General features: G+C 39.7%; 2 protein-coding genes across 2 annotated transcripts in view; both read left to right on the top strand.

Moving 5' to 3' along the window:
- neto2b (neuropilin (NRP) and tolloid (TLL)-like 2b) overlaps positions 1–14288 on the top strand; it is a 193725-nt gene that overhangs the window by 7800 nt on the left and 171637 nt on the right. The window lies entirely within an intron of this gene.
- LOC130915786 (mitochondrial import receptor subunit TOM70-like) overlaps positions 228–14288 on the top strand; it is a 52715-nt gene continuing 38654 nt past the window's right edge. Inside the window, exons 1-3 of the mRNA XM_057835866.1 lie at positions 228–652; positions 5734–6096; positions 9914–10276. Of these exons, the coding sequence (XP_057691849.1) occupies positions 524–652; positions 5734–6096; positions 9914–10276 (855 nt within the window). The 5' untranslated portion in view covers positions 228–523. The remainder of the gene's footprint in view (positions 653–5733; positions 6097–9913; positions 10277–14288) is intronic.

Here is a 14288-nt window from a genome sequence, read left to right as displayed (position 1 = left end):
GTAGTACGTCCCATTCCCTATTGAAACCATTGAGAATAGGGCTAAAAAATGACGGACAATATGGCGGCCGGATACAGCGACACGTCATTTTGTGACGTAGGTGAGTAGGGTCTATACGGCTCTGTCACTCAAACCCTACGTGAACCACGTGATCACCTGCGGCGAGATCAGAGACGGTCGCAACTCTGTTTATACGGCTCTGTTTCGTAGCCTTAAACTTTCCACAGACAAAATTCGTAGTTGTCGGAAAGAGAGTTGTATTTACATACCCACAAAAAATCCGACGTCAGAATTTTGTGTTTACAGATACAAAGGCCTAATTATGAACACGAATCCGTAAATATGAGTACGAATATTTATATAAGAACATAAATATTTTATATACGAACACGAATGTGTAAACACGAGTACAAATCTTTCGGTCCCATATCTACCTCCAGAAACCATCATCTCGTATCCTAGAGTTCCTCACGGCCAGTGCTGCTGACTAGCTAGCTAGCTAGCCGCACCAAGGTTGCTTATCATGGCTGCCTCCAAGCTAGTCGCGTCGCAGTTGGGCACCGGCCTCCCCCGTTGGCAGCTAGCTCTGCTGGTCGGAGCGCCCATAGTGCTCGGATTGGGAGCCGTGTATAAATGGACCCGCAGCAGGACGGTAGGACTAATGTTACATGTTAATTACGAAACTAAGCTTGCTACGAACGTTTTGACGCACAAATGAGCTCTAACAAACAATGGAGTTGAATTAATAATTTTTATTACATACCTGTCAAGTTGTACGGTTTCGGCGTAATTTGTTCAAGTGAGCGAAGAAGTCGGCGTGATGCCACGATGACGTCACCACGCTTAGCAAGGTGTCGCCATTTTGCGAAAGGGGCACGCACAGCTTAACATTCCGTAGACAAACGTCTGAAATTCATATTTTTCAGATGTGTCTTGCGTCTTTTTTCATAAAAATGTCTTAAACATGGCTTACTATTATCACGAGTCACTGCCGACGGAGCTGAGGAGGCGATACACTTTAAAATGACCGTGTTTTGGCTTGCAAATTTGCCCAAAGTCTGATAGCTGGATAAACAAAGGAATGGGCTGCAGTGGAGTTCGGAAACATCTACAACTACCCCATAAAGTCACCCAGTAAGTTGACCTTTATCAATTACGTGGAATGTGTACTGTGCGGAACTGAGAAAATTGGTAGTATATATGAAGTGATTATTTCTGCCGGTAACGGTAATTTGCTTCCAAGCGTTATTTAGCCGTGAACACATCAAGGCAAAAGAACCAATTCCCACCAGGCCAATAATATACCGATTGACTAATCAGAGCAGTTCACGGCAAAAGAAAAATAACGCTTTGCGAGTTGCCGGTTACGCTAATAATCACTGCCTAGTCTATGGAATCGTAGCAGCTAATTGGGGCAAAAAATAATCGATTAAACTCACCTGTAATAAAATGTCGGCTGCAAACGTTAAATGTGCTTGGATTTAGGCTCCCACAGGTGAAAATAGTCCACCGAACCGTCTTCTTCACTGTTCCTCGATTAATTGCTTTCAGCCATTTATTTCTTCTCACGATTATTTCTACCGTAACTGGTAATTCGCCTCCAAGCGTTATTTAGTCGTGACCCGTCACGGCAAAATAACCAATTCCCACCAGGCCAATAATATACCGATTGACTAATCAGAGCAGTTCTCGGCAAAAGAAAAAAAGTGCTTTGCGAGTTGCCGGTTATGGTAAAAATACCCACTGCCTAGTCTATTGAATCGTAGCAGCTAACTGGGGCAAAAAATAATCGCTTAAACTCACCTGTAATAAAATGTCGGCTGCAAACGTTAACGTTCGATTTAGGCTTCCACAGGCGAGAATAGTCCACAGAACCGTCTTCTTTTACTGTTCCTCGAGTAATTGCTTTCAGCCATTTGTTTCTTGGATGAATGAAGAACTTCAAATGCGGCTCCGAACTCTTCCTTGTGTGACAACCCGCAACACAGCAACTTTTAGTCATTCCGACGGAAAAAAGACCGCAAATAAGACCCAAGTTCAACGCGTTTGTATTACAATGCACGACAGAGCAACTGCTTGTGATTCGTCTTTTGCCCCATTTTCAATATGGCGACACTTTGTTGTGGCTGGTGACGTCATTAATTCCCGGATGTCCGACTTCCTCTATTACGATTCAGAGGCTCTGATGTGATTACAAATCGATTATTGATGTTACCAACCCCCCCCCGCCCCCCACGCCTTTAATGTTTTGTACATTACATTCAGTGTTAATAACGGCGTTCAGTGTTTCCCACAGGATTTTAGGAGACTGTGGTGGGAGGGTCTCTGACCCTCTGAGTAGGGTGTGTGTAGGAGTGGGAACCTCAGGGCACCTCACGATACGATACGATTCGCGATAGACGGCTCACGATAACGATTGTATCACGATACAGCGATTATCGATATATTGGTCAGAAATTGGATACATGACATTCTACGATACAACTGTTGAAACGGAAAAAAAAAAAAAAAAGATATTTAAAAATAGAAAAAATACTGTTTAAGTCATTTATTAAACAGTGACACCTTTTCTGTGCAACATTGCTGTAAAATATAAATCTACTGCAAATTGTGCCCCTGCACATATAGAGGAAACCAACCACGACCACTGATATCGCTTGGAGAGATCATCATGAATGGCACCCTTAATTTCGTTAAAGTTTTAAATCTTTAAAAAAATAAATAAATAAAAAGTGCCGTAGGTGTCAGCAGTTGAGCTTGGAGTGGGGCAATGATAAAATTGGTGGGTCTTTTCTTCGTATATGACCTTTGTTGCTTGGTTTGAGCACTTCCGCTATCTGCTTCAGCATTTAAGATGTCAGACTTGCTCAGTCACAGTCTTCCTCACCTTAAAAACAACAAAATAAAACAAAAAATATTAGCTACTTCATAGCGTTTGAGTTGAAATCCTGATTTTTTTTTGTGTGTGTTGGAAGTATTGAATTAAAAAAATATGAATTGAATGTATAGAAATTAAAAATTCAATAATTACCTATTTTTAATATGTAGGCTACATCAATAATTACCTATTTTTAATAAGTAGGCTACATTAATTATCATGCACATCACTTTATCTTGGAACCTATTCAAACCATTTTTATAGCTTATTGTATCAAAATAACAGTAATAACAGTTTGTGTAGTAAACTAGATGGAAATTGGTTCTCAAATAAATCGGTAAATTCACGTGGGCTTGTTCGATATTCATTTTCATCCAGTTTAGGGTCCTGGTTTATTTTATATCATTCAACACCAAATGTCATCAAAATAATACATGTAAATTAAAAAGTCAATTACATTGCAAAACTTTCTTACCTCAAGTGATGAAAGCGAAGCTCACAATCTCCGGTGTCCACTACGTCACCAGCTCCCAGTGAAACTTATTTTTCTCAGACAATTCTTGCATACAGCAAAGTCCTTGTTCACCTTACTTCCTTTCTTGTTGGTGTAAAATCTAAAGTGTGTCCCCATGTGTGATTTGTAGCAATATTTTTCTCATTTTTTCCTCCACCGTTCTCACGGAGCTTTTTTATTTTTTCAACCCACTTGGAGCTTCCTCTCTTCTTCTCTAGACAACTTGTGCGCACTTTACCCTCACCGCCACTCCCGAGCGCCCCTAGTGGACCGCCAAGGAATTGCTCAACAAACATTGAGCAGTTTACAGCATCCATACTCCATTGTATGGCCAATATGTTAAATAAAAGTATCGATTCTTGACGGGAGCATATCGATAACCCATCGGGTTGCAAAATATCGCAATATATCGCTGTATCGAGATATTGTCACACTCTTAGGTGTGTGTGTACATTTTCAAGCCTGGTGTATCTCTTTCGGGCATTTTGAGACCACTGAATGTAATATAAATTGCTGTACATGAACATAACAGGTTGGTATCATCCTTAAGAACACACAAAGGCATATCAGGAATATTTCAAATGTAATCTTGAATCAAAAAGCCATGACACAAAGTCATTAATTCATTCACTCACTCATTCAATCCATTGTTCATTCACTCACTACTGACACACTCTGCACCCTGCCATTGAACATTTAATTTTTCCTGGCTTTGTGAAGAAAATTTCCATAGTTCTTCCAAAATTGAACGCATCAGGGCTTGGTCCATTTATGGAGACTCCCAGGCAGGCAGCAAGGTGTTCACCTTGCAGTCTGTTCCTGAGGTCTGATTTGACCTATAATACCCCTTTTCCACTGAAACTAGTGGGTCAACGTGCGTTTTTCCAAGCCGATGGATCCCACTAGCAATTGGCATTTGGCACCTTTCCCATTGACGAAAAAAGCCGTGTCTTTTTTTTTTTTTTTTTTTTTTTTTTTTTTGTTCACCCGTCTAACCCGCACCCCTCCTCAGCCGTGCGTAAGGTGCGTGACGTCACCACGCTAAGATGCGCTTCGACAAGTGCGACCGAGTTCATTCAGTTCAAGGAAGTTAACAATGCAAAGCAACATGGAAGCCTCCTTTCCGTTTGTGTTCTCTGTTTTCATGCGTTTTACTGCCCGCAAAATGGTCGAAATGCAGCATATATGTGATATCTACCATAACCGTATGTTTGTAGCAACTAGCAACTGGGCGTTGTTTGAAGCAGCTGTCCGCTGCAGTCAGGAATTATTGTTTTTTTAATCTAGCGGCAGGGGTTGATTTGTGCCGGGACATGTTCCGGCACCTCTTAATTTTGGCCTCCCTGTGTTCCGGGACTTATTTGGCGAGATCCGTTACCGCTCGTGTTTAGAACATAAATAATAATATAAAGACGTTTTTAAAAATAAATAAAATAATTATATGCATAAATTCATCTACAGAAAAAAAAAACAAGAATTGTATGTTGTTTATTAAAAAACAAAACAAAAAAAAAACGTCATTTGAAAGAGTCGGAGATTTGTTGAAGACAAATCACACCCCTCACCGACATAAAAAAAAAAAAAAAAAAAAAACTTCGGCGGCAATCGGGGGAGCAAGCAGCCAGGATTAAACATTATTAATAGGGCTGTCAAAATTATCGCGTTAACGGGCGATAATTAATTTTTAAATAAATCACGTTAAAATATTTGACGCAATTAACGCACATGCCCCGCTCAAACAGACTAAAATGACAGTACACTGTAATGTCCGCTTGTTACTCGTTTTTTGGTGTTTGGCGCCCTCTGCTGGCATTTGGGTCCAACTGATTTTATGGGCTAGTACCGTGAGTGAGCATGGTGTAATTATTGACATCAACAATGGCGAGCTACTAGTTTATTTTTTGATTGAAAATTTTACAAGTTTGATTAAAACGAAAACATTAAGCGGGGCTTTAATATAGAATTTCTATAACTTGTACTAACATTTATCTTTTAAGAACTACAAGTCTTTCTATCCATGGATTGCTTTAAGAGAATGTTAATATTGTTAATGCCATCTTGTGGATTTATTGTTATACTAAACAAATACAATACTTATGTACCGTATGTTGAATGTATATATCCGTCTTCTGTCTCATCTTTCCATTCCAACAATAATTTACAGAAAAATATGGCATATTTTATAGATGGTTTGAATTGCGATTAATGACGATGAATTAATTTTTAGGCTATAATTAACTTGATTAAAGATTTTAATCGTTTGACAGCCCTAATTATTAAACATTATTTCAAGATGACAAAAAGACAATTGAATTTACAGGTTTTTTTTCTTCCAAAAAAGGAAGGTTCAAAACGAGTCAAAAAAGCAACAACCGGCAAACAAGGCAGCTGCAGCGATCATGCTAACAGTGAGAAGCAGGTGCAGCAGGAGGTTAGCGCCGCAGCAGCTAGCCAGGTTCACGGACAGCCATCCAAACAGGAGGCCACTACAGCGGCAGCAGTCAGCCAGGTGGACCACCAACAGCCTGAACAACAGGCCTGCACCCTGGCATCGGCTAGCCCGGTCAAGCAGCCGGAGCGAAAGGCGGGAAGCGCAACATCAGCTCGCTCAAAGGAAGATCCAGAAGGAGAGGAGAGTGCACTGACCGGAGAAGAAAGTGGGACGTCCTCCAGCGACGGGGTTTGGACAGCAGCTCAGTTCAAGGTAAGGCAGACTTGCTACCCCTGGCTTCTTATGGGATATTTGGGTTTGGGTTGTACAATTTGTAAGGCAGTGGGAACTTTAGGGCCAGAGAATACAGGGGGGGATGAAACTCTCCAAAGAATGGGTTTCAAGTACAGTGACCTCATTTGGTCCAGATATTAAAAAACAGCAACGCGCACTTAGAAAAAAAGTATTTGAACATGCCTGTCAATCAAAAGTCAATCAGCCAATGCACACCAGTCGCAGTGCGGCCGCGTGTTAGGCTACGTTCATACTACAGGTCTTAATGCACGAATCCGATTTTTTGTTATATCTGTTTTTTTGGCGTGCCCGTTCAGACTGCCTTTGTCCATTGAGACCATTCAAGTATTACGCATGCGCACTAATTCGCAGTCCGACAAGCGCTGAGCAAGACGACCCGCATGCGCAGAAGCATCAAAACAAATGACCACACATGCTGGCTGTCATCTGTCATTCCAGGGATATCATATTTTGCTTTTTAAAAAGAGGACACAAATAACAGACATAAATAATCCCAGTTTAGGCTTATATTCAAAGTATATGGATCGATAGCATGCACGCACTGTCCGTGCATGTCACACCATACGCGCAGTTTGCCCCGGCTCTCGGCCGTGTAAGCAATGTTGAAATATTGCTTATATGGAGCAGACAGAAAACCGATCATTCTCAGGCTTATCCTCAACCCATTTTTTTTTTTTTTATGACTGTTGGCAAGTCCGACCCTTCCTAAAAAGCCGTGTTCAAGGCAAGCTAGGCGCTAATAACGGACAGCTACACCGCTACCGTGGCGTCTCTCTCGCTTTTTGATGACGTAATTGCTGCATGAATTCCGATTTGAGAGACTGGACAGTACAGACCGCCGCAACAGTCTGGAAAAATGTGGCCCAGATCGGATTTGAACCACATACGAAAGTGACCCAGATCGGATTTGAAATGGTCCAGTTTTACGCGACTTGTCACGTTCAGACCGTCAAGTTAATGCCTGACTCGAGTCGGAAAAACACGAAAAAATCGGATCCGTGCATTAAGACCTGTAGTGTGAACGTAGGTCTAGACCCGTCCCAGAAGCGGCTCAAAGCGACGCACGCGAGAAGAACAGCAGAGTTTATTATTTGATGCGAGACGCGACCCTCCTGCGTCAATACTACTACTGGTAGCTAGGATCGGGCATACCGGAAGTCACTCGAGTAAAAATACGGTGGATCCGGTCGATTTTCAAACTAATATGCAATCGTAACCCACTTTTTGAGTCCATCAGATCTCTTGAGTGGTAGATCGGGGCACAGTTGACTTGTCTTTGTTGATTTACTGCTGTCTTCTCTGCTATAATAATAACCAACACGGCCCCGTGTTCAATACAAAACCCTCCTACCAAAACAAAACAAGTAGGAACTAATATTTACATAGGAACTAAAGTTACACAACGTAAAATATACAATATAAATAAATACTACATCACGTTTGCAAAATAGAAACACGTAATGAAATAAATAATAGCCCATTTAAATAAAATAAATTGAGCTAAAACACCTGTAATTAAATAGTAAGAATAATACACAGATCCTGCTTACACAATTAAATTGATTAATTTCTGTGTGGCGCTTTAACTTGAGAAAATCCACCAATAATACTTTTGAAAACCGTTCATAAGAAAAAAAAAGATTCATAGAGGCATTTTATTTGTAAAATACATGATAAAATCTTTGTCATTGGGATTGCTTTTCTCTTTAGCACAGGACTTCTTTTTTCTTCTTTCTTTCAGAAAGAAAGCTGACCAATACGCGGGGTCTGAAAGGTAAATTGTGTTGGATTATCTTGAAATACCCGCTACTTTTTGAGCAGAATTCTAGCTTTGTATAGGCTAATGTTCCTATTGTTGAAAGCACAAAGGTGTGTAATAAACAACTAGCACATTTATATTTTGCATTTTGCTTTCTGACTGTACCGAAAATGAACCGAACCGTGACCTCAAAACCGAGGTACGTACCGAACCGAGATTTTTGTGTACACCCCTACATATTTGTGATATCTACCATAACCGTATGCTTCCCTACGTTTGTAGCAACTAGCAACTGTTTGAAGCAGCTGTCCACTGCAGTTAGGTATTGTTTTTTTATCTAGCGGCAGGGGTTAAAAAAACCTCTTGATTTTTGCCTCCCTGTGTTCCGGGACTTATTTGGCGACATCTGTTACCTCTCGTGTTTAGAACATAATAGTAATAATATAAAAACGTTTTTAAAAAATGTATGAAATAAAAAAATAGGGCTGTCAAACGATTAAAATTTTTAATCGAGGTAATCACAGCTTAAAAATTAATTAATCGCAATTAATCGCAATTCAAACCATCTCTAAAATATGCCATATTTTTCTGTAAATTATAAATGCAAAGATAAGAGAAGACGGATGTATACATTCAACATACTGTACATAAGTACTGTATTTGTTTATTATAACAATAAATCCACAAGATGGCAATAACATTATAAACATTCTTTCTGTGAAAGGGATCCACGGAGAGAAAGAATTGTAATTCTTAAAAGATAAATGTGAGTACAAGTTATAGTAATTTTGATAGTTTGTATATTGTGACTAAATATTGCCATCTAGTGTATTTGTTGAGCTAAACTAAATGTTTGAATAGAGTATTATTTTGCTTAGCTATTTTGAATGGGAATGCCAGATTTCTTTGCATTGAGCGCTTTTCTTTTTGTGAACATTATTTTAATTTTTGAGAGATATGAATATTATTTTTGTTGGGCTTTCAAGAAATGATACTGTAGCAACTTAAATGTTCTTAACTGCCCAAATGCATGATGGGAATTTGAGCAACCATGAGTCACAGTGGTGGCTGCAAATGGTATATCTTCTCTGCGTTGAGCTCAATACAAGGTGTTAAGAAAATGATCATCTCCAGTCATTTTTCCCCATGTCGCTCGCCACAATAGTTATAATTATTGTGGTAGAAATGCCACAGCTTATACCAACAAATAGTGCGGCTCCAATAAATGCCTGTTACCAATTCGCCCTTCTTGGTAATTGGCGGTGCTTTCACCTCCTCACCATAGTGAGGAGTGGACCGCGATTCATGTTGGCTCGTTGTCGTCGGTTGGCTCGGTTCGTCCAATTTCCTTGAGGAAGGCGGCAGAGTACATATAAACAGCGAGAGGCATTGGATGGCTTTTTGTGGGTACTTTTATTGACAAAACAAAAGCATGTGGGGGACGCAGCACTTGAGCCTGCGCTACCTGCGCACTTTCTCTACTCTCTTGCTCCCTCTCTCGCTCGACCACTTTCTTCCTCACTGCTCAATCTGATAATTCCGGTCACATTGAAAATAAGAGCGGCCCCCTTGGCGGGTGCCGGTAACACCTGCGTCCACTCCACTTGCTTGTCTCTGCCCTTAGCTCTCCATATGCTTCAAATGGCGCCATTGTAGTCTGCTCACGGCAATGCTTGAGTGGGTCGGTCCGCGCATGCGTTAATTGCGTTAAATATTTTAACGTTATTAATTTAAAAAATTAATTTTGTTAATTTTGACAGCCCGAAATAATATGCATAACTTACAGAACAAAATCCCAAGAATTGTATGTTGTTAATAAAAATTTTTTAAAAAAACGTCATTTGAAAGAGTCGGAGATTTGTTGATGACAAATCACGCCTATCACTGACATAAAAAAATTTTTTTAAAAAAACTTTGGCGGCATTTGGGGAGCAAGCAGCCAGGATGAAACATTATTAAACATTATTTCAATATGCCAAAAAAACAATTGAATTTACAGTTTTTTTTCCAAAACAGGAAGATTCAAAACGAGTCAGAAAAGCAACAACCGGCGAACAGGGCAGCTGCAGCGATCATGCTAACGGTGAGAAACAGGTGCAGCAGGAGGTTAGCGCTGCAGCAGCTAGCCAGGATCACGGACAGCCATCCAAGCAGGAGGCTACTACAGCGCCAGCAGTCAGCCAGGTGGACCACCAACAGCCGGAACAACAGGCCTGTACCCTGGCATCAGCTAGCCCGGTCAAGCAGCCGGAGCGAAAGGCGGGAAGCGAGACATTAGCTCGCTCAAAGGAAGATCCAGAAGGAGAGGAGAGTGCACTGAGTGGAGAAAAAAGTGGGACATCCTCCAGCGACGGGGTTTGCACAGCAGCTCAGTTCAAGGTAAGGCAGACTTGCTACCCCTTGCTTCTTATGGGATATTCGGGGTTGGGTTGTACAATTTGTAAGGCGGTTGGAACTTCGGGGCCAGAGAATGGGGGGGGGGGGGGGGTGAAACTCCAAAGAATGGGTTTCAAGTACAGTGACCTCAAGCATACCTGTCAACTCGAGGCTGTTGGCAATCTTACAAATAGTGACGTATGCCCTTACAAATTGGTGACTAATCATACGTTTTATATAGCATGCAATATAAAACAAAAAACTCAATTTTTAAAAATAATATGAATTTGTTGGTAATATTGTCACATATAACCTGGTGCAATCAATATCTTAAGCTACATCATGTTTACTAAAATTTGATGGTGACTTTTGTTACAATTGTATGTAGCACTTTTGGCAAAAATATATTTGTTTCACTGAAAAAAGATTGATCTTTTAATGAAGACATACAGGTCAAATTTTGGTAAGACAAAAGTTTTGTCGCCTACAGACAGTAGTGTGAAAATAGAACAAAAAATACTTCAAATACAAAAATACTACAAAAATGTTACATAACTTAAGCGAATTAAGTAGTGGTGTTGTGATATCCAAATTTAATATTTTGTATGATTTCCATGGGTTTGAAGGACTGCATCCATGTGGTTAGGAGAGGATTCATCAAATTTATTGATAAAATCATCAGGAACATCAAAGAAAGCAGTCTTTCATGCCTCCCAGAGTTCATCAACATTCATGGGTTTCGTCTTCCATGCTTCCTCTTTCATCCTGTTCATGTCTGGTGACTGGGCTGGCCAGTACTAGAGGATCTTGATCTTCTCTGCCTTGAGGAACTTTGAGGTAGAGATTGAAGTATGCGATGGAGCACCATCCTGCTGCAGAATGTGTCCCTTTTTATGGTTAGGAATGTAAGAGGCAGCTAAAATTTGTTGATATTTCAGACTATTTATGTTGCCTTCCACCCTGCAGATCCCCATACTGAATGTAACCCCAAACCATGATTTTACCACCACCAAACTTCACTGTTTTCTGAGTGAATCTCGGATCCATGCGGGCTCCAGTAGGTCGTCTGCAATATTTGCGGTGACTGTGATGTAATTCAATGGAAGGTTCATCCGAAAAATCCACCTTTTGCCACTTTTCCAGCATCCATCTTTTTGACATGCTGTGGGCCTTGGCAAATGCCACATGGTTTTTTAGTTGCCTGCACCCTGAGCGATCTGCAGTGTGGAAGGCAACATAAATAGTCTGAAATATCACCAAATCTTAGCTGCCTCTTACGTTCCTAACCATAAAAGGGGCAAATTCTGCAGCAGGATGGTGCAGAATTTGCAGTATCATGTCTGGTACTGGCCAGCCCAGTCACCAGACATGAACATCATTGAGCATGTCTGGGGTAGGATGAAAGAGGAAGCATGGAAGACGAAACCCAAGAATGTTGATGAACTCTGGGAGGCATGCAAGACTGCTTTCTTTGATGTTCCTAATGCTTTCATCAATAAATTGTATGAATCCTTACCGAAGCCCATGGTAGTCATACAAAATATTAAATTTGGATCTCACAGCACCACTACTTAACCCTTTAAGGTCTGGGCCTATTTTGTCTGATTTTGCATGCCTTTGAAGTTGCCTTTATAGTTCAAAGAAAGAATTGTTTACGATGGCCTGGTTTGGTCCCTTTTTTTGTGCCACCTTGAACTTCATGTCCAAACTGTTGTTTCCTTCACTGACCAATTATAAATCATCATTTTGGGCCCAAAAAGACCAAAAATTCCAAAATCGTTTTGTCAAAATTTTTAATATTGATGTCCAATTGACAACCAAACATGCGTAACGAACCGTTTGGAAACTTTGTAATGTTTATTCAACATGTTAGGATGAACATTCAACCAAAAAAATTTAGAATAAATAGTCTTATATTTGACAATTCAACATAAACAACAGGTATAGCCATAGGCGTTTTTTGCCTTTATACATGCTCTAGTCAAAACAGGTTATATACAGCAGACCAAACAGTGAAGAACAGTGAAAAAATATATACCATCTAACACAAAAAGTGTTTAGAGGCCATCTCTTTATGAGTTTAGGTATTGCGGCCCATCACCTGATGAAAACTATGTACACACAATCAAGCTTCTTGAACACACATTTATATACACAAATTGAGAAGACTGATTGTGGGGAAAAAATATATATATAACATTGGAAAAAAAAGTATTTTCAAAAATATTTACAATAAACAAGTTAAATTTTTTTCAGGCATGCCACTCCGAAAAGCAGTTTCGTCCTGGAATTAGACACAAGGCTACATAACACAGACCACACTTCCATGGGGTGTCGGTCCTCTTTCCACCCTTCCATTTTCATTTCACTTTACTTTCATTGTCACTATAAATGTACATGAAAAAAAGTTAGTATTTATGAAAATAATAAAGTATAAAATAAAAATATATACAGCAATAAATAATAATGGAAATCTATATGTATGACAATAGAAAGAATACCATAGCTGAATATGTGCTACATCCCTAATCTTCATATCGAAAGAAGAACACCACAAATGATAAATTCCTGCCTGGGATACACACAGTGCACTTACGACTTTGATCTGATATGCACATTATTATATACACAAACGCACACTTATATAGCATCAAAATTAACTTTGTCTTGCAATATCAAAAGAAACTTTCAAAAGAAACTTTTTCAGCATTAAAAAAAAAAAAGTGAGTTGGCTTACCTCTGCTCGTCGATGGCGTCACCCACGTGTGTTCAATCCGTCACTATCTTCACTCGAGGACTCTTCCGAAGAAGACGATGATGACGAATTTGGACCATCCTCTTCCTCAAGTTGATCAAAAAGCACAATTGCTTGCGCTAAATTTAGTTTTCCGTTCATTCTCAAAGTCACACAAAGTCGCTGCTCGATCCAAACGGCCGTCGCTCGCCACCTCGCTGCTTCAGAACACTCCTCCCTCTCGTTCGGTGGAACCTCGCACGGCAGTTATATTTATTTAAAAAAAAGACGCATTTTGTGCTTCCACTGTGACTTCGAAAGGGTTCGTTTGATTTGTGTTTTTTTCATGGAGCTTCCGTTTTGAAAAAGGACAAGAAATGGTGGAAATTTCGACATAAACAAATGATCCATGCAGCGTTTTAATGTTTTTTGACAGGACAATAAAACTATAAAACTTAAATGACAATATCTCACGTTTTAGTTGGTCGATTGACTTCAAATAATGAGAGTAAACCGCAACTTCCGCACTTTAAAACGAGACCAACCAACGGCATGTGGGTGACGTAATTAAAACGTGAGGGCGCTTCAAAGACAACGTGCGCTGAGGACGCGCCGGCGCGTCCTTCGACTCTCAAGGGTTAATTCACTTATGTCATGTAACATATTTTTGTATTTGAAGTACATTTTTTTAGGGCTGAAGCTATCGATTTTAGTAGTCGATTAATCAATGAACTAGTTAGTTCAAATAATCGAGTAATCGGATAAGAAACATAAAAAATTAAAATACCTGAGTTGAGCCTCAAACGGTATAAAAAAGATCTATATACCACAAAAGAACAATTGGCTAACTTACATAAAAGTCCGCTAGCTTAAATGCTATAAAATGCTAATGTTGTTTTTTACAATGTTCTTAACAAATGGTTTAGACACACATTCCCAGAAAAAAACTGGCTTCATATGCCTATAAACTAAATTATGAATGCATAAAAAAACATTAGCTCAAACAAAAACTTAGCTTACATTGGTCTTAACAGGGAGCAGTTGGATTCAGCCGTGTGAAATGAGGCAGACCAGAGGGCAGTGTATCCACCCTAATCAATAAAACTAAATGCAAACGCTTTCAAAATAAACCATTACAACGCCACTTTAATGAAACGAATACTCGAAGAAATAAAAATGAATTCAAATATTTTTTTACTAATCGAATACTTGAGGTAATCGATTAATTGTTGCAGCATGACATTTTTTGTTCAATTTTCACCCCACTTTCTGAAGGCAACA

Source organism: Corythoichthys intestinalis, chromosome 5 (assembly GCF_030265065.1).
Source record: "Corythoichthys intestinalis isolate RoL2023-P3 chromosome 5, ASM3026506v1, whole genome shotgun sequence".
NCBI lineage: Eukaryota > Metazoa > Chordata > Actinopteri > Syngnathiformes > Syngnathidae > Corythoichthys > Corythoichthys intestinalis.
This window is presented reverse-complemented; position numbering and strand designations above follow the sequence as displayed.